Source organism: Labeo rohita, chromosome 7 (genome assembly GCF_022985175.1).
Source record: "Labeo rohita strain BAU-BD-2019 chromosome 7, IGBB_LRoh.1.0, whole genome shotgun sequence".
Taxonomy (NCBI): domain Eukaryota; kingdom Metazoa; phylum Chordata; class Actinopteri; order Cypriniformes; family Cyprinidae; genus Labeo; species Labeo rohita.
Window position 1 is genome coordinate 23,875,255 of NC_066875.1, and position 25,148 is coordinate 23,900,402.

General features: G+C 35.5%; 1 protein-coding gene across 1 annotated transcript in view; it reads left to right on the forward strand.

The window, feature by feature from the left end:
- The first annotated feature begins 132 nt into the window (after window positions 1-132).
- The window catches only part of smarcd3b (SWI/SNF related, matrix associated, actin dependent regulator of chromatin, subfamily d, member 3b), a 30,184-nt gene continuing 5,168 nt past the window's right edge, over window positions 133-25,148 (forward strand). Inside the window, 13 exon segments of the mRNA XM_051114820.1 lie at window positions 133-630; window positions 9,997-10,193; window positions 16,154-16,196; window positions 16,910-17,032; window positions 18,567-18,689; window positions 20,328-20,423; window positions 20,964-21,065; window positions 21,467-21,628; window positions 21,801-21,863; window positions 21,865-21,899; window positions 22,747-22,882; window positions 23,087-23,209; window positions 25,025-25,126. Coding sequence (XP_050970777.1) covers window positions 553-630; window positions 9,997-10,193; window positions 16,154-16,196; window positions 16,910-17,032; window positions 18,567-18,689; window positions 20,328-20,423; window positions 20,964-21,065; window positions 21,467-21,628; window positions 21,801-21,863; window positions 21,865-21,899; window positions 22,747-22,882; window positions 23,087-23,209; window positions 25,025-25,126 — 1,383 coding nt within the window. The 5' untranslated portion in view covers window positions 133-552.

Consider the following 25,148-nt stretch of genomic DNA (forward strand, 5'->3'; position numbering starts at 1 on the left):
ATGAGCAGCGTGTTCCAAGCATTGCTGGGTTTGACTGCAGCAAAGGACAGGAGAGAGAGCAGTAGTGAAGGCAGAGGAGGAGGGGTTTGGTTAGCGGCGAGACTAACTACACCGCAGCAGGGCTGCGAGCGACCAGTCAGCGAGCATTCCCTTATCTACCAATGGAATGCAACAGCTGCAGCAGCCTGTGAGCGTGTGTGCTTTTCAGTCAGTGTGTTTGTAAAAGGGGGAGGGGGGCACGGTCATGGTGGGCCAGCAGGAACCCCCCTGAAAGACCCCCAACTCTCAACCCCCCACGTTCTCTCGCAGCCGGGCTCCTGAAAGGCAGCTCAACCAAAACGTAAGCGCGAGAGACACAGAGAGAGCGAGAGACTCGACAGGGCAGCACACTCCGAGACGGAGAGAGAGAGAGAAAGCAGAAAGTAAGGGAAGTGGAGCAGGGAGCCTCGGAGGGGGGTTGAGGAGGTGAGCGAAGGGTGAAAAGGAAGAGAGGCGAGGGAGAGGGAAAGACAAAAGAGAGGGAGAACCAGAGTGGAGGGAGACCAGAGGGAAATGGCTTCGGAGGAGACCGCTGGAGGAGCTCGCAAAGCCACCAAGAGCAAACTATTTGAGTTCCTCGTCCATGGAGTGGTACGTACCCTCTCTCGGCGCATGTGTATATGTGTGTGTGTGTGTGTGTTTGAGCTCAGCTATAGACAGCCCGTGCGTTTGACTGATAGCGGTGAACGGTGTCCATGTGAAGGTTATTTCCAGTCCTCCGGATCCCGGCTCTCCTCGCCGCTCTTCTTTTTGAAGCAGAGACGGGGTGGGGAGGAGAGGCAAATGAGGGAGATGAGCATGTAAGAAAAAAAAAAGAGCGAGACGGATCGGCGAACGTGAAAGAAAGGCCAAAGGTAGCCACTTGGTCACTGGAGGCTGCATGCGTTTGGCAGCGTGCCTAAGGTGACGGGCGCTTTCATTCAAAACACAAGCCGCTCTGTGACTCAACGCACTATTATTACAACTCCAAGAACACATCAAGTGCTTCCGATAACATCTACTATGTAGATTAGCGTGTCTGTTGTCATGTCATTCATTAAAAATTCAAGCTAGTCCTAAAGCCAAAGGATGTACTAGTAGCGAGTAGTAATTATTACTACTAATAATACTGCTGTTACACATGACACCCTTCAAGGTTTGATACAGAAGAGGCCGTAAGGATGCACTTATTGTCTACACCTTTGTGTACATACAGTACAGTAGCGGTGTAATCTTTTATTTATGATTAGCAGGGCTTTGTCTAGCCAGAGCAGATCAATCTGAAGTGAAAGCAGTTTGTAGTAGAGTGAGCGTTAATGTGTAAAACTGCATTTTGTTTTCTATAAGTTCTTGCTTTTCATCTTTCTTGTGCTCTGTGTTTTTATTCTTGATGTGATTTAGGGTTTCTGTAAAGTGATATTGGGTTTTAGAAAGGTGATGTGTTAATAATAATTATTGTTGTTGAATTATTATTGCATTTGTGTTTTTCTGAAGAGCTTCATTAGTTGATGTCTGTGTTTGCTTATGTCTTATTTCTTTTATTTTTGAGTATTCATGTATGTTTTTATTATATTTATTAGATGCAGAGATTATTTAGCTACTGTGAGTAATATTTTTATTTAACAAGGATGCATTCAGTTGATGAAACATGAAACATTTATAAAAGATTATGTGAAATAAACGCTGTTCTTTTTTATTTTCTATTCAGAAAAGAATATTGTAAATATATCCGCACAAAAACATGGATAGTGATGTTATGCACAGTATATTATAATGATTTCTGAAGCGTCATGTGACACTGAAAACTAGAGTAATGGCTGCTAAAAATTCAGCTTACCATCAGAGGAATAAATTACATTTTAAAATATATTAAAATAGTAAACAGTTTAGTTAAATCGTAATAATATTTCACAATATTATTGTTTTCACTCTGTTTTGAATTTTAGAAAATGCGCCGTTGGTGAGCATAAGAGACTTCAATACAAAACAAAACAAACTTTTGGACTTTTACTGTATAATACGTTCCTTGGTTAATATTTAATTCTAGTATGTGCTTGTGTTATATTTTCTTTTGCAACTGAAGACTTTCCACTTTTAGTAATAGTCTTGGTTTGCTTCATAAACAGCCTTTTGTTCACTATTTGCCTCAGTTCTGCATTAAGCCTGCTTTAACTTCACATAACAACACATAAATGCTGAGTTTGGATGATGAATGAAGAAAATGATGGTGTTGCCTCTGCAGACTAATTAACCTTGACGAAGCACTGATTGTTCCTGGGCAAATGTTTCCCGTTCCTTATTTTGGCTTCCTCTCCTTTTATGTCCTCTCCTGTGCCTGAGTTCTTCTCCTCTGTGTCTTCTGTATTTCTTGTGTATTTTCTGAATTACCTCGGCCTGACCTTTGCTATTGTTCACCTTACTGCTTCTCTGCTGCACGCAGTCTGAAGCCTGGCTTATGGAAGTTATACTGTATATTCTTTGTTACGTGACTTTGTACGTTGCTGCAAGAATGTGGTGGTTCAGCCTTGTTCCCAAGGCAAGGAACAGCATGTGCACATCAAGGTTTGCAATTAAGTAACAGTTTAAACAGCCGCTAGTATGAGTAAAATGAGTAATCAAAGTTTGTTTTGTATGGAGGAAAATCTGGCCAATATAGTAACTGTAACCATGTTTTGTTTAAGAAAACTTCATCAGAGTATTTGTAATTTGCTTGATATAGAGTATTTTGTCTCTCTGCGATAAATCACCTGACTACTTGTTAGTTTTATGCATATTCTCGGTCTCTGTCCTTATTTTCTTTTTGGTCTCTGCTTTCAAACATTTCATTTAGGCTCAGTGGTGAATTCAGATTAGGTGTCACAGTGTTTCTCTAATACACATTACTGGTTATCTTTTATATTTGCTCCTTCTCTCTCAGGCACAAAATAAAACACACACAGTCTTGGTTAATGACAGACTCAGTCTTACTGTGTAACTGTGTGGATAAATAAAGATGACCTACAGGTCATTTCACTCTAGAAGCGGAAACTCTCATTCTAGTTCACTTTAAACAAAGCAAATTTACTACCATGGTAAAATACAGTGAGTTGACGAGTAACAGTATTTTACACATTAAGTTTCAGTTTTACTGTAATAAACAGTTTGAGAATGACAAAACAAGAATAGGTCCACAACTGTGACATTTACCCTATTTTGTTTGTTGCTTCAAAGAACAAATCATATTGTGAAACAGCAATATTTTGAAACCTGTGTAACAGTATGTTTGTATCCACAAATTTGTCATTCTGAATTAATCCAATCTGATTTCAGATTCTTAAAGATATGTTTATATGAATCCTAAACTTTGCAATCAGACTAGCACAGACCAATTTGTAAGACAAAGATAAGTTTATAACATAGGCATGACCAAGGCAAGATGTAAATAAACCCATGTAAAGTAGTTGGATTCAAGGGTTTATGCGGCTAACATTTAGGATTAGGTAAAAAATATTGATTTCTCTGTTTTAATTGTGCATTTTATGAAAAGAATCGGTTAATCTAGCCTGTTTTCATTTTATGACGAACATTGTAGCGTACCTCTCATCTAATAAATCGCAATAAACTTTTGATATGAAACAAAGTCTCAGATTTGAAATTTTGCCCATTTTATTCAAACAGTAAATACCATTTTGGCACCTCAGTTCAAGAGAAGTGGTAGCGTGAAGCACACGTAAACTGATCATCTTCGCTTTAATAACAGTTACATCTAGAGAAAACCATGAATGAACATCCAAAAGTAGGATATGTTACAAGAAAGAGTTCAGCTTACCGGAATGCGTATGCTGTCTATTGTAATCGCTCAGTTTCAACCTCAAAAATACGTCAGTATAACAGTTTGGAAACAATGTCACGTGACGACGTATTTACCTCAGAAAAACATATTCGGTGACCGTAAACCATTCAATGTTTTATTTATGTTTAAATAAATCCGTCAAGTTTTTAAGACAGCATTTAAATGTTTATGTCAAAAAACAAATTAGTTTAGAAATGTAATTATGTAATTGTAACTTTAGCTTTGTTACTATAAAAACTTCACTGAGTGCAATTTAAGCATTTGTATATATCAGTTAACCCTCACGTACATCTGCAAGATGTCTGTTAAAGATCTCTTGATCTGGAAAGCATCTGCTGTGTACAAACATCTGACAGATGTCTGTAAGATGTCTGTTTTACATACATTCTAAATCATAAATATCTTAAAGACATCTACTATACGTCTATTTGACATCTAATAGGAAATGTCCAATACCCAGAAAGCACACGTATGTCTGCAAGATGTCTGTTAAACATCTCTTGATCTGGAAAGCATCTGCTGTGTACAAACATCTGACAGACGTCTGTAAGATGTCTGTTTTACATACATTCTAAATCATAAATATCTTAAAGACATCTACTATACGTCTATTAGACATCTAATAGGAAATGTCCAATACCCAGAAAGCACACGTACATCTGCAAGATGTCTGTTAAACATCTCTTGATCTGGAAAGCATCTGCTGTGTACAAACATCTGACAGACGTCTGTAAGATGTCTGTTTTACATACATTCTAAATCATAAATATCTTAAAGACATCTACTATACGTCTATTAGACATCTAATAGGAAATGTCCAATACCCAGAAAAAGCACAAGATGTCTGTTAAACATCTGCAAGATGTCTGTTAAACATCTCTTGATCTGGAAAGCATCTGAAATGTGTACAAACATCTGCAAGATGTCTGTTAAACATCTCTTGATCTGGAAAGCATCTGCTATGTACAAACATCTGACAGACGTCTGTAAGATGTCTGTTTTACATACATTCTAAATCATAAATATCTTAAAGACATCTACTATACGTCTATCAGACATCTAATAGGAAATGTCCAATACCCAGAAAGCACACGTACGTCTGCAAGATGTCTGTTAAACATCCCTTGATCTGGAAAACATCTGCTGTGTACATACATCTGTTAGACGTCTGTAAGATGTTAGTTTTACATACATCTTGAAGACATCTGATAGATGTCTATTTGACATTGATAGGAAACATCCTATAGATGTATTGCAGATGAGCAAACACACAAAAAAATATATGTCTTCCAAATGTAAATGCACAGACTTCTCCATGATGAATGTGTGCCATCAGGGGGAGGCGTCTATTTGATGTCAAATAGATGTATATTAGATGTCTTTAAGATGTTTATGATTTAGAATGTACATAAAACTGACATCTGAAAGATGTCTGTCAGATGTTCGTACACAGCAGATGCTTTCCAGATCAAGTGATCTTTAACAGACATCTTGCATATGTACGTGTGCTATCAGGGTCATTTTAACCATCAGTTTTATAGTAATGTAGTACAAACTGACAGTATTTTTTTCTTTTTTTTTTTCCCTTGAGAAAATTTGCCATGTACTGTACTTGATATATCCAAAATAAATAATATTAAATTGAATTGGAAATGGATTTGGATCTATTAAATCGTAAAATTGGTGTCAAAACCCAGCCCTACTAAAATTTTACTGTTTAACAGAGATCTGCACCACTCCTTTCAATTGAAACTAAAATTTCATTTAAAACAAGCTCAATCGGATGGACTGAGATGTTCACTTGAAAATTTTCAGTCTGATTATAAACTGATTATTTGGTTGCTAATGCAAACATTTGAGGTCGTCTATCCAATCAGATGTCTGTGCAGTTGTCATATTAACAGCAAGCGAAGAATCTCCAGAGGGACCTTCGTGTTCTTGAGCAAAAAAGTTGTTGTTTATCAGCAGGAATCAGGCAGAAGTGCTCATCAGTCAAAGCTGATTGACAGCACAAACACTGCCACTCTGTCTGAAGTGCAAATCTACATGGTGTGACTGCCGGAAAATATTCCAAATAAAATGTTTTCCTTCCTACCTGCATCCAAATTTATATTCAAAGTGGTTTGTGAACAAAGCAGGCACACAGAGAGAGACAGCAAAGGACAGTAATTGTTTAAACTATTTTAAGTGGTACATTTCAGGACTATTGAAATGTTCATTTTTTTGTTCATGCGTAAACCCGGCACTCTGATAACAAGAGGAATCTGATGAAAGGCTCTTTTATTCCTCTGTAGTGATCATTTTTCCTGCTGGTCAGTTTTTTCCTGTGTTAATGTGACGGTAAGACAGCTCGACAGCAGACAAAGACAGTTAAAAGCATCTGGCAGCACATCCGACTAAGAGAGAGAGAAAGTGTTTATCTGCAGCATTCGGAGAATAACAGAAATGTTACACCTGCGAGTGTGTGGCCTTATCGAATGCTAAATATCTCATTGTCTTTCATGACTCTGCAACTCAATGCTCCCTGCACAGTCTGCTCTTGTTTCACAACAGTCTAGAGTTCACTTCATCAATCTCCTGACCTGTAGACATAACACAGCTCAAGCCCACGTGAGGTACATCATTAGTAGGTCCATCACATTCACTTCCTTTGTGTAAATTAAACACAAAACCATCTAAAATCAGCGGTTACTCACACATTTGTTCCACATTCCACATGTGCGGCAGTTCAATGTGAGCGCTTCCTGTTTAACTGAAGTGCGAAGAGGTTTCTCACACCGCAGCCACAAGGTGAAAGCAATCGTGTTTAACATAGCTATGTCAAATGATTAGTTCACACCATTAGAAGGGGACTTGACAGATTCAGATCATCTCTAGTGGTTCTTTGGTGGCAGCTTTGTAGAAAACTTTATCAACGATTATTGAATCTGATGCAATTCACACAGAATAAGTTTTTGTTTTAAAAAACGTAAGATGCGGGCAGTGGAATAAGGGAAAAAAATATCCACTACCAGTGAAAAGAATTTTGAACAGTAAGATTTTTAATGTTTTTTTAAATATATATATATATGTATATATGTATATATGTATTTTTTTTTTTTTTTTGGAAAAGAAATGATAGAAATGAATACTTTAATTTAGCAAGGATGCTTTCAATTCATCAAAAGTGATGATACAGACATTTATATAGTTACAAAAGATTTCTATTTCAGATAAATTCTGTTTTTCTGAACTTCTATTCATCAGAGAAACCTGAAAAATTGTAAAATTCTATTTTTAAAATAATAATAATAAATGTTTTTTTGAATATTACAATGATTTATGAAGGATCATGTGACTGGAGTAATGATGCTAAAATTCAGCTTTGAAATCACAGGAATAAATTACATTTTGAAATATATTTAAATAGAAAACAGTTATTTTAAATAGTAAAAATATTTTACAGTAAAAATAGTAACAGTACATTTTAATAGTAAAATTTAAATAGTAAAATATTTAACGTTTTTTACTGTACTTTGGAATAAATAAATGCAGGCTTGGCAAGCAGAAGAGACTTCTTTAAAAAAGCATTAAAAATCTTACTGTTCAAAAACGTTTGTCTTTATATTTGTCTTTGTTGTTTGATATAACTTCAGTTATTCTCATATATAACTCATTCTCCTCTCATTATGACTTTAGAAAGACATGGCATGTGTACGCATTGAACAGTATATTAGTCTGTATTTGTCTGATTAGAGTTTCCCTGTTCTTTTGACCACTGTCTGTGTATTTGTGTGTTTGCTCTGTCACTCCAAGCCGTACCTTTGACATGCTCTCAAATTGCCTGTCCAATTTCACTGCAAGCACCATGATCCTAAGCCTCAGCTTTCTTTTTTATTTCTAAAGAAAATCCCATCTGCCTCATTAACCTATTGCTATCCTGTCCATCTTACTGGCTGTTTCGTCTTCATGTAAGGTGTTGTGTAGTATCATAGCAAACTTTGTTTCATCCATCAGTTGTATTGTCTCACTCCTTCAATCCCGGTGGGCTCATCAGGTCTGTCACTCTCAATAACATTTTCATTGTCTTGTCTTGGCTGCCATATATTGGGGGCTATATTATGTCACTATAATATATTATAAATTCCTTCAGTGGATAGCTAAGAGTGCAACTTTAATACCAGGAAAAAAAAGATCTGTAATAATAGCCCCCCTGATTTTTAGCCTGTGATCTCAACCATCATTTTGAAGTCTTCCTGGTTGTATTAGCAGCCAAGAAAATGAGTACTGCCTGGAGAGAAGTGTTTTTTTCATGTTCGTGTCATGTTTCAAAGTAGCTACATCTCTAGTATCCCTTTAATATGTGGTGTATCTCTGTACTTGATGTTAAATTGTGTGGAATATTCATGCAACTTTAAGATATTGGCAACACCATTTTTCTTTTAGTTTGTCTGCATTATTTATTGACCGGTTCAATTCAGTAGTGAACATTTCCTGCAGTTTCAATGAAATCAAGTTGTTTCAGTGTTATTTTTTCCCTTTAGTAAAACCCTTGCTCATTCTAATGTAGTTAGAGTAGCAATCTAACTAATTCAATTATATAGCAGCTAAAAGTTAGTTTGTATTAGACAAAGTTGAAACACAACATTTGTTCTCAGGAGATGCATTTATGCACTTGTGAGTGTGACTTGGGTTTACTCTTTCAAAAACATTTGTTCACTGTCCTGAACTGTTGTATGTGTGACCTTTTGTGTCTGGTGTCACAAGTGTTGAATAGATTGCACTTGAGTTGTGTGTGCAGTTGCTGTTGCTAGTAAAGAAAGCAACAGCTGCTGTCATACTAGTAAGTTGCAGTAGGTCTAAAGGTCCTTGCACACTGAGTCCGAAATGTTCGTATGTGCTTTTTCGTATTTGGTCAAAAGTCGTCACGCACAGAACATCACAGTAGCTCTGAATTGTCAAAACACCTCTCAAAATGCTTGCTACAGATGCGGAAAATGCAGAAAATTGATCTTGATCCGTTTTTTTTTTTTTTTTGATTTATTTTTGCCTTTTTTACGACACTACAGATCAGAAGTGACAGGAAGCGAAGTGGAAGATGGGGGCGGGATCGGGAATGTCCTTGAGTCAGGATTTGAACACGGGAACACAGATTCAGTGTGCAAGGACCTTAACAGTGACAGATAACTTAAAACTAAATGCAAATGCACAGATCTTACTTGATGTTTTTTACATTTTTCACTTAAATTTTAAATTATTTTTAAAGTTTTTTTTTTTGTTTTGTTTTTTTACAGCTGATTGTTAGTTATTTATGTGTATGTTTAACAAGCGTCATTATACAGATTCACTGTAATCTCTTGTTCCAGAGTACATGTTAAAATATAAGTTCATGTCTTTGTTTCTTCAGTCGTAAAGAAATTGTTTTTTGAGGAAAATATTTCAGGATTTTTCTTCATATGATGGACTGATATGGTGCTTCAAGTTTGAACTTCCAAAATGCAGCTTAAATGCGGCTTCAAACGATCCCAAATGCGGTTGTAAACAATCCCAGCCGAGGAAGAAGGGTCTTATCTAGCGAAACGTTTGGTTATTTTCATTAAAAAAATACAATTTAAATACATTTTAATCTTAAACGCTCGTCTTGCCTTGCTCTCCCTGAACTCTGTGTATTCTGGCTCAAGACAGTTAGGGTATGTTGAAAAAAAACTCCCTCAACTTTTCTCCCTCAACTTCAAAAATCATTTCAAAATCATCCTACATCGCTGCAGAAGTACCGGCCCAGTCTTTACAAAGTGAACATGCAAAGAAGATCAAACACCCTCAACAAAAAAGGTAAAACAGCGATATAGGACGAATTTGAAGTTGAGGGAGAACATGAGATGGGAGTTTTTCGACATACCTTAACTGTCGGAAAAAAAACAGATCGGATCGTTTGAAACTGCATTTAAACCACAGAAGTCCACTATATGGAGAAAAATGCTGAAATGTTTTCCTCAAAAAACATAATTTCGTAATGACTGAAGAAAGAAAGACATGAACATCTTGGATGACAAGGGGGTGAGTATCTGTAAATCTTTATTCTGGAAGTGGACTTCTCCTTTAACGATGTAAATTTTCTCCAAGTCAGTTTCTTATGTCCATGTTTTTGTTATCACCTCTTTTTTCAGCGGCCCGGCATGCCATCAGGAGCACGGATGCCTCATCAGGGGGCCCCAATGGGGCCTCCAGGACCACCATATGGAGGAAGCCCTGCTGTCCGGCCCGGACTTACCAATCAGGCCATGGAAGCCAGTCGCAAACGTCCCGCTTCTTCACAGCAGATTCAACAGCAACAGCAGCAGGCCGTACAGAATCGAAACAGGAAGTGAGTATAATGTAACATATACTAATGAATAGGAACCCACATAAAAATATATAGAGAAGATTTTATCATAACAAGAACCTGGAGGATGTCACTTAATGTAGATATACTTATGTAGGCTTTTGAAATTGTGAACTCCCGTTAAAGCAATAATTTCTTGTTTAACGTATTATCACAAGAGAGGTTTCCCATTTTTTTCTATCTGCAGTATGTTCCTTTCTCCCTCCACTATGATATGAATAAAAAATCATAAAAAATTTTTTACCCATTAACATAACATCATTATGGATTATTTTGATGGTAATAACCCTGTTTAGGAGGAGTAATTCAGGGTTAAAAGTGGCAGTAACCGCTTATTAACATTAAAGGTGTGAAAGGTTACTTTAAAGGATAGTTCACCAAAATGTTCTGTCATCATTTACTGATGTTGTTCCAAACCTGTATGACTTACTTTCTTCTGTGGGACACGAAAGAAGTTATTTTGAAGACTGTTGGTAACCAACCAGTTTTGATGACTATTGCCGCATTTCTCCAAATCTTGTCTTTTGATGTTCCACAGAAGAAAGTCATGCAGGTTTAGATTGACATGAGAGTGAGTAAATGATAACAGAATGTTTATTTTTGGGTGAACAGTTTTTTTAACCTAGGATCAAGAATAGCATGGAAAAAAGGCATTAATGGTGTGTTTGGAAGCTCTTCTATTATACACACCACTCTTGTATGAACCCCTGGACACTGTCACTGTATTGAAGTGTTCAATACAGTCAGAGCTGAATGAGTTTTGATTGATGAGCATGTAGATTGTCTATGTTGCTTTGGTTGGATAGGAAGATGCAGTTTTTCCTCTGACAAGAATTGTTTAGACAGAAAGGCCTGATCCTGTTTGAAATAAGATTTGATTACATGCAGCTTAACGGGAAGCAAAAGAATTTGCAATTGCAAAAATACAGCAAACATCTGTTAACAATAAAACAGTTATGGCTGTATTGATGTAGATTTCATGAGGTTTTTTTTCTAGTCTTACAATATCCTCTAGCCAGGTGCAAGATGATAAAAATATTTTTCATGTAACGTTTTTGTCCTAACCAACCACAAAAAAACAACAGGACATGTTGTCTGTTACTTGATTTCTATTTGTTTGTTAAGTCTGATGTCACAGTTTCCAGGTCCAAACGCTCCTTCAGATCCTAAAATAAACGGTGCCACTATACTGATAGTGTGCTGTAGTACTACTGAAAAATCATGATCCTAACATTTATCTCCATACTTGACCAGACAGTGATTCATCTTTTCTGAATCATTAAAATATTGGTGTGTGGAAAGTGTAAGCCGGAGACTGGGAGTTTTTAAAAGCTTAAAGGTGTGCTATAAATGAATCATAGTCCTAAATGTCTGTTAAAATGGAATAAAATGGAGTAGAGGCTACGACCCGGAAACAGTATTATGTACGACTTAAACAGATAGTTCACCCAAAAATGTAAATTCTGTCATTAATTACTCTCCCTCATGTCGTTCCAAACCTGTAAGACCTTCGTTCACCTTTGAGTACAAATTAAGATATTTCTGAAGAAATCTGAAAGCTTTCTGACACATTCCAGGCCCAGAAAGGTAGCTGAATAAAGTTATTATTTTTGTTTTCTTTGTGCACAAAAAGTGTTATCGTAGCTTCATAACCACTGCTGCCACATGGAGTATTTTAAAAGTTGCGATTTCATTAAAATGATATGATACGATACAATAATATCGATGCAAGTCCACAATACGATATTTATTGTGATATTTAAAAATAAAAAGACAAATGAAGACATTTTAATGTTAAATTCTTCTATCTAATGCACTTTGAGATTTAAAGATTAAGAGCTCCAACCCATGTTCCTAAGAAAGCTTGTCAGAAAGAAAGTCAGTGAATTGGCTTGTACCTGAACTTTAAAGGGGACTCAACCCTCTTTTTATTTGTGATATACTGTCTCAGTCTAAATTGCATTCACGCTGCTGTTTTACAAGCCAAACAAATTAGAATATAATAACAATAACAATTTTATATTATTGATCGCCTGAACGAAGTGCGTACTTCATTTTGAAACGCGCAGCGAAAACAGACTTGATGAAGGGATTAAAGGACAAGTCCACTTCCAGAACAACACCCCCTTGTCATCCAAGATGTTCATGTCTTTTCCCGAGTTTGAATTTCCAAAATGCAGTTTAAATGCGGCTTCAAACGATCCCAAATGCGATTGTAAATGATCCCAGGCGAGGAAGAAGGGTCTTATCTAGGGAAACGATCAGTTATTTCCATAAAAGTAATACAATTTATATACTTTTTAATGTCAAACGCTTGTCTTGTCTCACTTTTCCCGACCTCTGTTTTTTTCCGGTTCATGACAGTTAGGGTATGTCGAAAAACTCCCATCTCATGTTCTCCCTCAACTTCAGAATCATCTTATATCGCTGTTTTACCTTGTTTGTTGAGGGTGTTTGATCTTTTTTGCATGTTCAAGATGAGCATTTGAGATTAAAAAGTATTTAAATTATTTTTTTTCATGAAAATAACCGATCGTTTTACTAGATAAGGCCCTTCTTACTCGGCTGGGATCGTTTACAACCACATCTGGGATCATTTGAAGCCACATTTAAACTGCATTTTGGAAATTCAAACTCGGGGCACCATCTCAGTCCATTATATGAAGAGAAATCCTGAAATGTTTTCCTTAATTTCCGTAATTTCTTTACGACTGAAGAAAGAAAGACATGAACATCTTGGATGACAAGGGGGTGAGTACATTATATGTGAATTGTTGTTCTGGAAGAGGACTTATACTTTGCTCTCGGTTTTAGTTCGTTTGACAGATACTGTGCTAAAATATAATGGCAAACAGCTTTAAAGAACTTATTTTAGAATATTTTAAAAAACTACACTTTGCCTGGAAGACCTATATCATTTCATATTGTGATGAGACTACGATAACATCAAGGCGATTTTGCTATCGCGATACTACAATATTGATAATATCGTTACATCCCTAAGGATGATCGAAGGTCTTACGGGTTTGGAACGACATGAGGATGAGTAATTAATGACAGACTTTTCATTTTTGATTTGGTATCATGGCTCACAGCGAAATCTTATAAAAAATTCTGCTCCACATAAGGTAGCTGTAAATTAGGCATCAACAACAACTGATTGTCTGGGATTGCATCATGTCACAGATCAGTTTCACATTCAGTGTGGAGAAACAAATAGTTTGTCGCTGGAAAGTGGTTAGGAAATTGTTATTTTGTTTTGTTTTGTTTTGTTTTTTCTTCTTATTACGATGTTTATTTCTTCTGATTTCATTTGCACTGTTTGTTCTTAGTGCCATTTGTTGGCTATTTTTGAGAAGTGACCCAAGTTCATTTCTTGTAAATCTCTGAAAAGTCCCAGAATGTTTTAAATGGGGTCACTCTGTGGTCTTGTATCACAAATCTATGTGACACATGTCTTAGTTTGCGCAGTGGCTGTTGTTTAGTTGCAGTTAATCTGATCTGTGGAGTCTTCAGTCTGCTGGCCAATCATCTGACTGCGCTGTTGTGACAGAAGGGGGCCACGCACTGAGAAATATTGTGTATAATACTTGTTTCTTCATTTTTTCTGGATCTCTTTCTCTCTTTCTCTGTTGTGTCCTCTCTGAATCCGCTCCATTGATTTACATACTTGCTCATTCTGTCTGTCAACCTTGTCTGACACATTAGTGTAACATTATCTCGCGTTGTCTAGAACCCTCCTGTCTCACATCAGACTAATCAATGCACTAGTTGTGTGTGTGTGTGTGTGTGTGTGTGTGTGTGTGTAATAACCACACATGGCATATCAGATCCTTTGTCCTCTACTTCTGCTGTTTCTCGTACAACTCCCATGTTGTCTGTTTTGTGTATTCAGCTTTTTGTAGTATGCATCCGACATATTCAGCAATTCTAAACTTGCATACAAACACATGCTCTTGCAAGACATACAAACACACTCAGTATCCTCTAATGAAGGACCCTTCGAATGCCATCAACTCATAGGAAGCCTGTTGGATTTCCTGGACCAAATGAGATGCCAGGGAGACAGATGGACATGAGAGAGGCCCAATCAGATCCCACACTCGGATCAAAGTAGGAGTTTATTCTGCTGCATGATGGATTCACACATTTGATCCCATCCTTGTCCCGAGCCTTGACCCCATGACCCCTTTACCCTGGCACATCTTGCCTTCAAAGACATATCCCTAATAAGGATTACCCCCCTGCACCTCTGATTGATGTTTGATGGTTATTATCAAGGATTGTTCCTTCATACAGCTATGGTTTGAGTTATTAAGTTACAGATCAGGTGATGTCAGGTATGTCATGAGACCATGACATTTTAGTCAAAGACATTATGAAATCAAAGGTATTATAATAAGATTATGTTATGGTTAAAGTTTTAACATTATTGAATATCTTTCTGGATTTAGCATGGATGCGCTTGCATGTCCTGTTGCATGGCATGATGACAGTATGTGAGAGCTTGTTTTACACTTCAGTGTAAAGTGTTGACTCTAAATGTTTTCACAAATAGCTAAACATATTAATAATGCAGACTGATTTGTGCATTTTAGTTGATTTTGAAAAAAAATATTAAGCTGATGAAAAGTCTGCTTATATTTATTTTATTATTTTTTAAATAGTGTTTTTATTTTGTTTATTATTTTTTATTTATGTTTATTCATTTTTATTGTATTGTATTTTTATTTTGTATTATTTTTTATTATATTTTATCTTACTTTTTAATTTTTTATTCATTTAATTTAGTTTTTCTATTATTTGTTATTTTGTATTTTATATTTTATTGCATTTTGTTTCATATTTTTTTGTATTTTTATTTTGTACTTTTTTATTTGTTTTATATATATTTTATTTTACTTTTTAATTTTATTTTAATTCGTTTTTTGTTTGTTTATTTTTAATATTTATTGTGTTTTATTTTTAATTATATTATATTTGTTTATTTTTATTTTATATTATTCTTTATTTGATTTATGTTTTAATTTTTGCTTTATATTTATTTTATTGTAGTTTTTATTTTATTTTGTTTTATGTTTTATTTTATTTTTTATTTTATTTTATTTTAGATTTTAATTTATGTTTTATTTTTATTTTAATTTTATAATTTTTTTATAGAATTTTTTTTATTTTAGTTTATATATTTTTTATTTTATATTTTATTTAATATTGTTTATTTTATTTTATTTTAAAACCAGTACTGATTTGAGACCACTCATGAGCTAACTACTTCCACCCAGATGTGCATTGTGGAATAACAAAAATTGTATTTGGTCATTGTTTTCCTGATCTTCTCACAGAGGTGAGAGGTCACCTGTATGGATCCCGCTTTTGAGTGTACAAAGCTCTTTTCCATGAGGGGGGACGAACACATGCCAAACAAATGTTCAGCACTCTTTTCAGTCTAGTTAATAGGACCGATGATTATGTGCTTTCATGGGTTATGCCACATGCAGCTCTCTTAAGTAGCAGTTTTGTGCATATTTTATGTGAAAAAGGAAAAAGCACAAAAAAAGAACACCAAAACAATGCTACTTCTTGTGCTCAAAGAAATAAAAGAGCATTCATAATATACTCGCATACAAATCCGTATTGACGCACCTGTCTATACGTCACAAGCAGGTCCTACGAATCTCTGTTTCTTTCCAAGCTTCAGCTTGTGAAGTTTGAGTGGTAACGCTTCTAGTTGATTCTAGTAACGTCCTCTGTGCCAATGGTTGCCAGCACCATCTGGGCTGGCGTCGTGCGCACACACACTCCCACACCGTCTTTCCCGCATCCTGGACCAGCCCCAGAATTTTAGCAGATGTCCCGGGTGCTCCACTGTCAGTCTCCATAGTAACATCTTGGGTTTTTTTCTGCCTTTCCTCTCCATTTCCCCTTTCTCCCTCTTTCTGCAGTGCCAAGAGGAGGAAGATGGCTGATAAGATCCTTCCACAAAGGGTGAGTAAGAGATCTGAGCCTTTTCATTGCTTTCATTGGTTTAGCTGGGGGTTTTTTGTGTGTGCAAATGTGCACGGATGAAGATGCACGGGCGTGTGCGTCTGTTCTCTATCTCGGCCTTTTAGAGGGGTGGAATCCTCTACCAAGCGAGCGATACGGTAGTCAGAAATGTTTTGGAGGGTTTTTTGCATTCAGTAATTGTTACCTCAGCCAGACAATACAGATATGTTCTATACTCACAGCAGGTCAATTTTAAAAAATATATTATGTATTGCAAAAAATATCTAGGTTTTTTCTAAATAATATCTGTTCTATTTAATATCAGCTTCCAACTGTGTATCATATTCTGAGATATCCTAATATTACAATATATAATAATCTAAAATATAAGATGGGTTAGTGGGTTCACGGTATGACTGTTGCTGAAAAGAAAAGGGTTTAAACATTGTATATGAATGATTCTGTCCATAGTTTTTTATAGTCACTATGTCACTGTGAGTTTGTTGTGTTAGATAAGATAAGCAACATTATGTGTGTGTGTGTTATCAGGCCTTATAGATAGATACAACTCCAGTGGAGACGCCAGACGCATTAGTCATTGGCGAAACACTCAGTCTATCGTGTGCAGAACAAGGAAAATACCTAGGATAGTTTGGATTTCCTTACCAGTGCTCCCATTTGCAAAATGACGTTTTATCGAATTCCTTTTTCAGATTCGTGAGCTTGTTCCGGAGTCACAGGCGTATATGGATCTGTTGGCATTCGAGCGCAAATTAGACCAGACCATAATGCGCAAACGGGTGGACATCCAAGAGGCACTTAAGAGACCCATGAAGGTATTTCTCATCTTCATGATCGATATATTCTTTTTTAATTTAATTTAATTTTCCAAGACAGGCTGTTTTATATAACTAATTTTAGAGTGGAAGTGAAACAGTTGGTCAAGTTTACATTATTAAGTAAACTGATTTCCACTTTCATTAAAAAATACATAACAAACGTGATTAATGCAACCATTTTAAGGAGAAATAGATGTTTTGTTATAGCTCTTGCAATACCACAGTGTGTGAAGTCACAGGGTTGGGTTGCTCCGTTGGCCAGTTAAGTAAAATAAGCATTTCTCTTTTGCATCTTCTGGAGCAAATGCACACAAAATTATGTCAAAATGGCTGTTTTGATGATCATAGATGTAAACATGTATTGTTTCAGACCTGCTCTTCACCCCAAACCACCAGGTTCACGTCTTATTCCAATCGAACCTCTTGGTTCCCTCACTGTGTCGGCTTACTATGAGTTCAACAATTCTTTCAAGTTCATCTTCCTCCATTTCAAAACAAACTTGTGTTCAAAAAGTAAAGAAATGCTTATATTACTTCACTGGCCAATGGAGCAAACCAACCCTGTGGCGTCACACGCTGTGATATTGAAAGATGGCGATGCCATTGCTCCAAAAGCAACAACAAAAAATCCTTTTTACTTTTAAATTATTACATTAAATGTGTTTGTTATATATTTTTTATTAAAGTGGAAATCAGTTTACTAAATAATGTAAACTTGACTGGCTTCACTTCCACTTCAAAAATATATATGTGACCCTGGACCACAAAACCAGTCTTAAGTAGCACAGGTATATTTGTAGCAATAGCCAAAACTACATTGTATGCGGCAAAATTATTGATTTTTCTTTTATGCCAAAAATAATTAGGATATTAAGTAAAGATCATGTTTCATGAAGATATTTTGTAAATTTCCTACCATAAATATATCAAAACTTAATCTTTGTTTAGCAATACGCATTGCTAAGAACTTCATTTGGACAACTTTAAAGGTGATTTCTCAGTATTTTTATTATTATTATTTTTTTTGCACCCTCAGATTCCAGATTTTCAAATAGTTGTATCTCGGCCAAATATTGTCCTATCCAGAAAAAAAAAACATACATCAATGGATAGCGTATTAATTCAGCTCTCAGATGTATGAATCTCATTTTCAAGTAAATGTGATCTCATAAAATCTCATCAATTTCAAAAATGTACCCTTATGACTAATTTTGTGGTCTTTGGTCACATATGCGTTTGTTTCCACTTTTACTTTTATTAACCTATATATCAGACAATTTCAAGCATGCATAAAGAACCTTGGAACAAGCATTTTCACCTGCAGTCTAGTCATCTCTTATTGAGAAATATAGCTTGCATAAGACAACAAACAACTTAAATGAGCATAAAATGAGGCTGGAGTCTTTAGCTTCTCATATTTTACCACTTTTTTGCTTAAAAGCATTTTTCCCCAACATCTATGTTTTTGTGAGCATATTTTGTGACTAAATAAAGATAAATATTTAGATTAACTCTTTTTTCCTATTTGAAGCAAAAACGAAAGCTGCGTCTCTACATCTCCAACACGTTTAACCCTGCCAAGCCTGATGCAGAGGACTCTGAAGGAAGCATTGCATCCTGGGAGCTACGTGTGGAGGGCAAACTGCTGGACGATGTGAGTCAATTGTACTTAAATCAATAATTGCACAACACTGATATTTTTAAGCCTTTGCTATGAAACACAGATGTGCTGGGGCTTGTTTTGGTGCTTTTATTGGAAAAAAGTATGTCTTTTGTATCAAAAATAAACTGTCTGCAGTGTTTGATCATGTGCTTTTTGTCTGTGACATCATACCTTGTGAATGGCAGCTATGTGCATTTTGAATTAGTGAGGTTAAATTTACTCTCCCAGGCTCCGCGTCTTGACCACAGACATGTGCCTCACTTACCAGTGAGATCACTTCCCAGCCTCCATCCAGACATACGTGCCAGAAAGTTCTGTGGGTCCATTGACTTGGACTTTTTTTCCCTTATTCTGCTCTTTTGATAGTTGTATGCCATGCACCCTTTTAACCAACAGTGCGTATCTTAAAGGAATATTCTCGGTTAATTACATCTGAAACGCTGTCGACAGCATTTGCGGTATGCTTTTGTTTTCCCAAGGAAAATTCAACCTAAAAAGAATGCACTTAATGGCAGTCTAACAGGCAAGGAGTGTACATCACCCAGAATAAATGTTCAAAATATGCAGCGATCACACTTGTTTTGAAGTGTATAAGCATAAAACGTGAATTTCATATATCATTTACCTTCCCAGTCAAAAGAATCATTCAAAGCTTCTCGTTTTTAAAAAAAAGAATCATTTACCTACCTTGCTGGTTTTGCATGGTTTCACTGTGATATACCAGGAAGGGACGTGACATAACTATTCATGAAGTGCTGTTTATATGCACCAAACTCCACTTACAGGAATTACAGTAGTAACGAATAACCAGAAATTACCAATAAATGTTTCCCCATTTAAAATGAAGGTTTACTGTCTGTAATTCAACATTGCATAATTACATTTGTTGTTAGACATCAACCTGTATAATGGTTTCTTTCAATATGATTTAAACAGATCTTAACTAGTTAAAGCTGAGGCTCATTGCACATTTGTTTTCGCTCAAGCATGTTTCCTTCAGTGCAACAAAGACACTGGAGCATGGCTAAACATGCAAAAATGTTTATTAGTACCTTTGACCTTCATGACCTTTATATCTATGTAATGATACCAATTACCCATGTAATGATAGCAGAATAACAACTAAAGATAGCTGTCATCAGAGATTTATGTTTTTTGTTTTAACTTTGTTAAAAGTGTCTTTTGGTTGATTATCTGAAATACCTGCTAATGTACCGGTTTGATCCGTGTGATTGCAGCTGAAGCGTGAGGACTAAATTCTTTAGTGTTTACGCAGTGTAGCCTAAATCTAGCCTCTTGGGTCAGTCTCTAACCAAGACCCGTTTAGCTAATACTCTTGAGGCATGCTTTTCCATGCCCGAAGAAATGAAACTAGTACTTATTGATGATAGCTTGAAGGACTCATGCCGTCTCTGGGCTGAATGGAATGTCGTCCTGCTCAGCAAATCATCCGCCAGTATGCCACATTTGAAATGAACATTCAGCCCATTCTCTTCCATGGAAAGTCTAGCAGGAAAGTTTATGATGTGGTGTAAAGTTCTTGTTTTCCAACAATGTCTAATTCCCTGGAAACTGGATAGTTTGCACAGTGACACACTCTGAAAACCGTATTCGTGCTTTCTTGCACAGCCGGGAAAGATGAAGAGGAAGTTCTCCTCATTCTTCAAGAGTCTGGTGATCGAGCTTGACAAAGACCTTTACGGCCCTGATAACCATTTGGTTGAGGTTGGTGTTTGATATCCTAAGTAGCATGTGATTGTTTGAAGCAATAGACAACAATACATTGTATGGGTCAAAATGATCAATTTTTCTTTTATGCCAAAAATCATTAGGATATAAAGTAAAAGTCATGTTCCATGAAGATATTTTGTACATTTTCTACCGTAAATATATCAAAACATAATTTTTGATTAGTAATATGCATTGCTAAGAACATCATTTGGACAACTTTAAAGGCGATATTTCCATATTTTGATTTTTTGCACCTTTAGATTTTCAAATAGTTGTATTTTGGCTATTCTAACAAACTAAAATTGCCTATCAAAAAATAACGAACTTATCAAAAAATGGACCCTTATGACTGGTTTTGTGGTCCAGGGTCACATATAGGCATGCTATATAGCTCTTTGTTCAGTACAGATGTGTAGTGATATTATCATTCAGGTTATTTTTCTATTCAGTTACTGCAGTAAGTGTGTTTAGCTTTGTAAGTGTGTGCAGGCATGTTGATTTCTTTTTGTTTTTGCTTTTTTAATTTTTCTGCAGTGGCATCGTACCCCAACCACTCAGGAGACAGATGGTTTCCAGGTGAAGAGGCCTGGAGATGTGAACGTGCGCTGCACCCTGCTGTTAATGCTGGATTACCAGGTAAAGGCAACAAAATGCACCCAGTAATATTAACTGAAGGCTACTGATCAGGAACTGCAATATGGTGCAAATTGCAATTGTATAATTTCATCATGTCAAATTTTATTTTAGTAAAATAATTAACATTTTGCAGATTCTGCAAGCTGTATGTAAACTTTTGACCTCAAATATATATGAGTATATTACAATGGAACTCTGTGAGTAGCAGGTCCACTTAATAATAATGTTGTGGTGCTTTACTTTGTGAGAAAAAAAACTGCAGTGACAGTCATGCTGCTGTGAGAACTTCTTTAGATTAAAACTTAATTAAGCATGGGTCAATACTCTGAAATGAAGACAGTACACACCGAACAGTCACTGAAAAGCATTGTTTATCTGAGAGTTTTGTGTTCTGTTTGCAGCCGCCTCAGTTTAAACTGGATCCGCGTCTGGCTCGTCTGCTGGGAATACACACGCAGACTCGCTCCAGTATCATACAGGCCCTCTGGCAGTATGTCAAAACCAACAAACTGCAGGACTCGCATGACAAGGAGTACATCAACTGTGACAAGTACTTCCAACAGGTACACTTGATTGAAAACACTGATTAGCATTGATCACAGTCTGTAATTAGCGAATTAATCCGCCTCACTTAAATCTCTATAGTGTATTTAATATTTAACATAACACTGCTGAGGTTAAAGCCAGTATACTGTATTTTAATCAAGGTTTTGTTTTGTGTTTCTCCTCTCACAGATCTTTGACTGTCCACGTCTGAAGTTCTCTGAAATTCCACAGCGCCTCACCAACCTTTTACTTCCCCCCCGATCCTATTGTCATCAATCACATCATTAGGTTTGGATGTCTGATTATGTGGTTTTGCTTGTCTATTTGCCTGTCTGTACAAATCTGTTATATTTATTGCAGATATCTACCAAAAAAAAACAGTGTTTTTACACTACTGGTCAAAGGTTTACGTTCAGGAAGATTTTTTTTTAAAAGAAATTAATTGTTTATTCAGCAAGGACACATTAACTTGATCAAAATCTTACAAAATATTTCTATTTCAAATAAACAGTTATTCTGGTAACACTTTACAATAAGGTGTCATTTATTAACATTAGTTAATGCATTTACTAACATAAATGAACAATGAACAATACATTTATTACACTATTTATTAATCTTTGTTAATGTTAGCTAATAAAAATACAGTCGCTGATTGTTTGTTCATGTTAGTTCACAGTGCATAACTAATGTTGTGATTTTAATAATGCATTAGTAAATGCTGAAATTAACATTAACGGTAACTAATAGGTTTAGGGTTAGGTTATCCAAAGTGTTAAAATATATGTATATATATATATATATATAGCAAAACTACTGAGCAGCATATCTGTTTTCAGTATTGATTGTTTCTTGAGCACAAAGTCAGCATATTTGAATGATTTCTTTATGATGTTAATAATATTTCACAAATCACAATATATTTTTCTTTTACTATTTTTTTATCAAATAAATGCAGCCTTTGTGAGCATGAGAGAGTTCTTTCAAAAACATGACCCCACAATCTTGAACAGATCTTTTTTTATTTGCATCATCAATGTTGTTGTGCCTTGTGCTTTTGTCTTTTTTTTTTTGCTCTTACTAATTTTATCAAGAACACAAAACTTGATTTCTCATTGAGGTTATTTTTGTACAGCGTCGACCCTAATGATCAGAAAAAGACAGCGTGCTATGACATTGATGTAGAGGTGGAAGATCCCCTTAAAGCACAAATGAGCAGCTTCTTGCTTTCCACAGCCAATCAGCAAGAGATTGCCTCTCTGGACAACAAGGTTAGTGCAAGTCTCCCACATCAGTGTGGGCACGATGAAGCGGACGATTGAACTTCTAGACATTTTGTCCTAAATTATAGGATCTCTAATTTCAACTCGTATTATTACAGTTAAGCTGACAACAGGATAATAATGAGGATTTAACAACTTTTGCAGTGCCTGATTACAACCTTGATTTTACAATTTGGCTTTTAATGCTTGCAGATCCATGAGACTATTGAGTCCATCAATCAGCTGAAGATCCAGAGAGATTTCATGCTCAGCTTCTCCAGAGATCCCAAAGGCTACATCCAGGACTGGCTCAAATCGCAGAGCAGAGATCTGAAGGTCTGCAACAACTTGATGCTTTCTTTCATTCTGCACATGACTCTGGATATTTACATAATTTTTATATTTATAATATTTTTGAAGATGAAGTGTGTTTTCTGTTACACTACTTTCTCACATTTTAGTTTAATGTGATGAGACAGATTTATGTAAGCCAGTTGTAGGCTGGCGTCACAAAAAGTGTAAACACAGTGACTCTGTGCCGGTTTCAAAACATTGCTCCGTTTGTTTGAGTGGTCTGATATGTCAGCTTCTGGCTCAGCCAATGGCATGATTTTAGGGCAGGACTACCTATTTGGAACAGGTCAGAAGGGGCAGTAGGAGTGTTTGGTAAACCTGTTGTTGTTGTTAATGATACAAAAATGACACACTTTGAAACAGATTTATAAAAGCTTCATATTTAGTAGTTTCCACTAGTGAAATCTGAAGCTTTAACATCTCTCATACACTACCATTCAAAATTGTGGGTGAAGGTCATTCATTTTGGGCTCAAGATTAAAAAAAAAAACAACTTTTAAATAATACTTAAATTAATACTTATTTGCAAGGGTGCACTAAGTTAATTAAGTGAGAAGTGAGAATAATGACTTTTACATTACTACTAAAGATTTTTAAATCCTGAAATAAAATTTTTTAAAAATGATATATGAAAATATTAGGCAGTACAACTGTCTTCAAAATGGTTTATTTAAACTGTAATAATATTTTACAGTATTGGTGAGCATAAGAAATTGAAAATTCAGCTTTGCATCACAGTAATAAATTACATTTAAAAATGTATTCAAATAGTTGCACTACCAGTCAAAAGTTTTTGAACTGTAAGATTTTTCAGGTTTTTTCAAGAAGTCTCTTCAGCTCACAAAGCCTGCATTTATTTGATCCAAAGTACAGCAAAAACAGTAACATTTGAAATATTTTTATTGTTTAAAATAATCATTTATTCCTGTGATTTCAAAGCTGAATTTTTAGCATCATTACTCCAGTCACATGGTCCTTCAGAAATCACTCTAATATTCTGATTTCCTGCTAAAAAAAACATTTTATTATTATTATGTTGGAAACAGTTAAGTAGAATTTGTTTTCAGGTTACGGATGAGTAGAAAGTTCAGAAGAACAGCATTTATCTGAAATAGAATTATTTTGTAACGTTATAAATGTCTTTATAATTACTTTAGATCAATATTTATCATAATTATAAAACATGACTTTTGAAAATTAAAAAAAAAAAAAAGTTATCTTTTTTGAGTTGTCTGTTTTTGCAAATAAACTCTTCATGTATTAATTTCTTTCCCCAAAAAATACTGACTCCAAGCTTTGAATGGTATAATATATAATTTTACAAAAGCTTTTTATTTCAGATAAATTCTGATCTTTGGGTCTTTCTGTTCATCAAAGAATCCTGAGAAAAAATTTACTCGACTGATTTAAATATTGATAATAATAATAAATTTTTCTTGAACAGCAAATCAGCATGTTTGAATGCATGCTTAAGGATCATGTGACACTGAAGACTGAAGTAATGATGCTGAAAGTATAGCTTTGATCACAGGAATTAATTACATTTTAAAATATATTCAAATAGAAAACGTGTATCAAGTAGTGTATTTTAATTGTATATTGTAATATTTATAATAGTAATATTTCTCAGTATTACTGATTTTACTGTATTTTTGATAAAGAGCATAAGAGACTTCTTTCAAGAACTTAATGTACAGTATGTGATTTCTTTCTCTGCAAGCATAATGTCATCTGCATCATGTTTGTCCTGATGTTTTCCTGCATTTCTAACTGATACTACATTTTGATTGTTTGTAGCTGATGACAGATGTTGTTGGGAACCCAGAGGAAGAGAGGAGAGCAGAGTTTTATCATCAGCCTTGGTCTCAGGAGGCTGTTAGCCGTTATTTCTACTGCAAGGTAAGAATATAAAAACAAACGA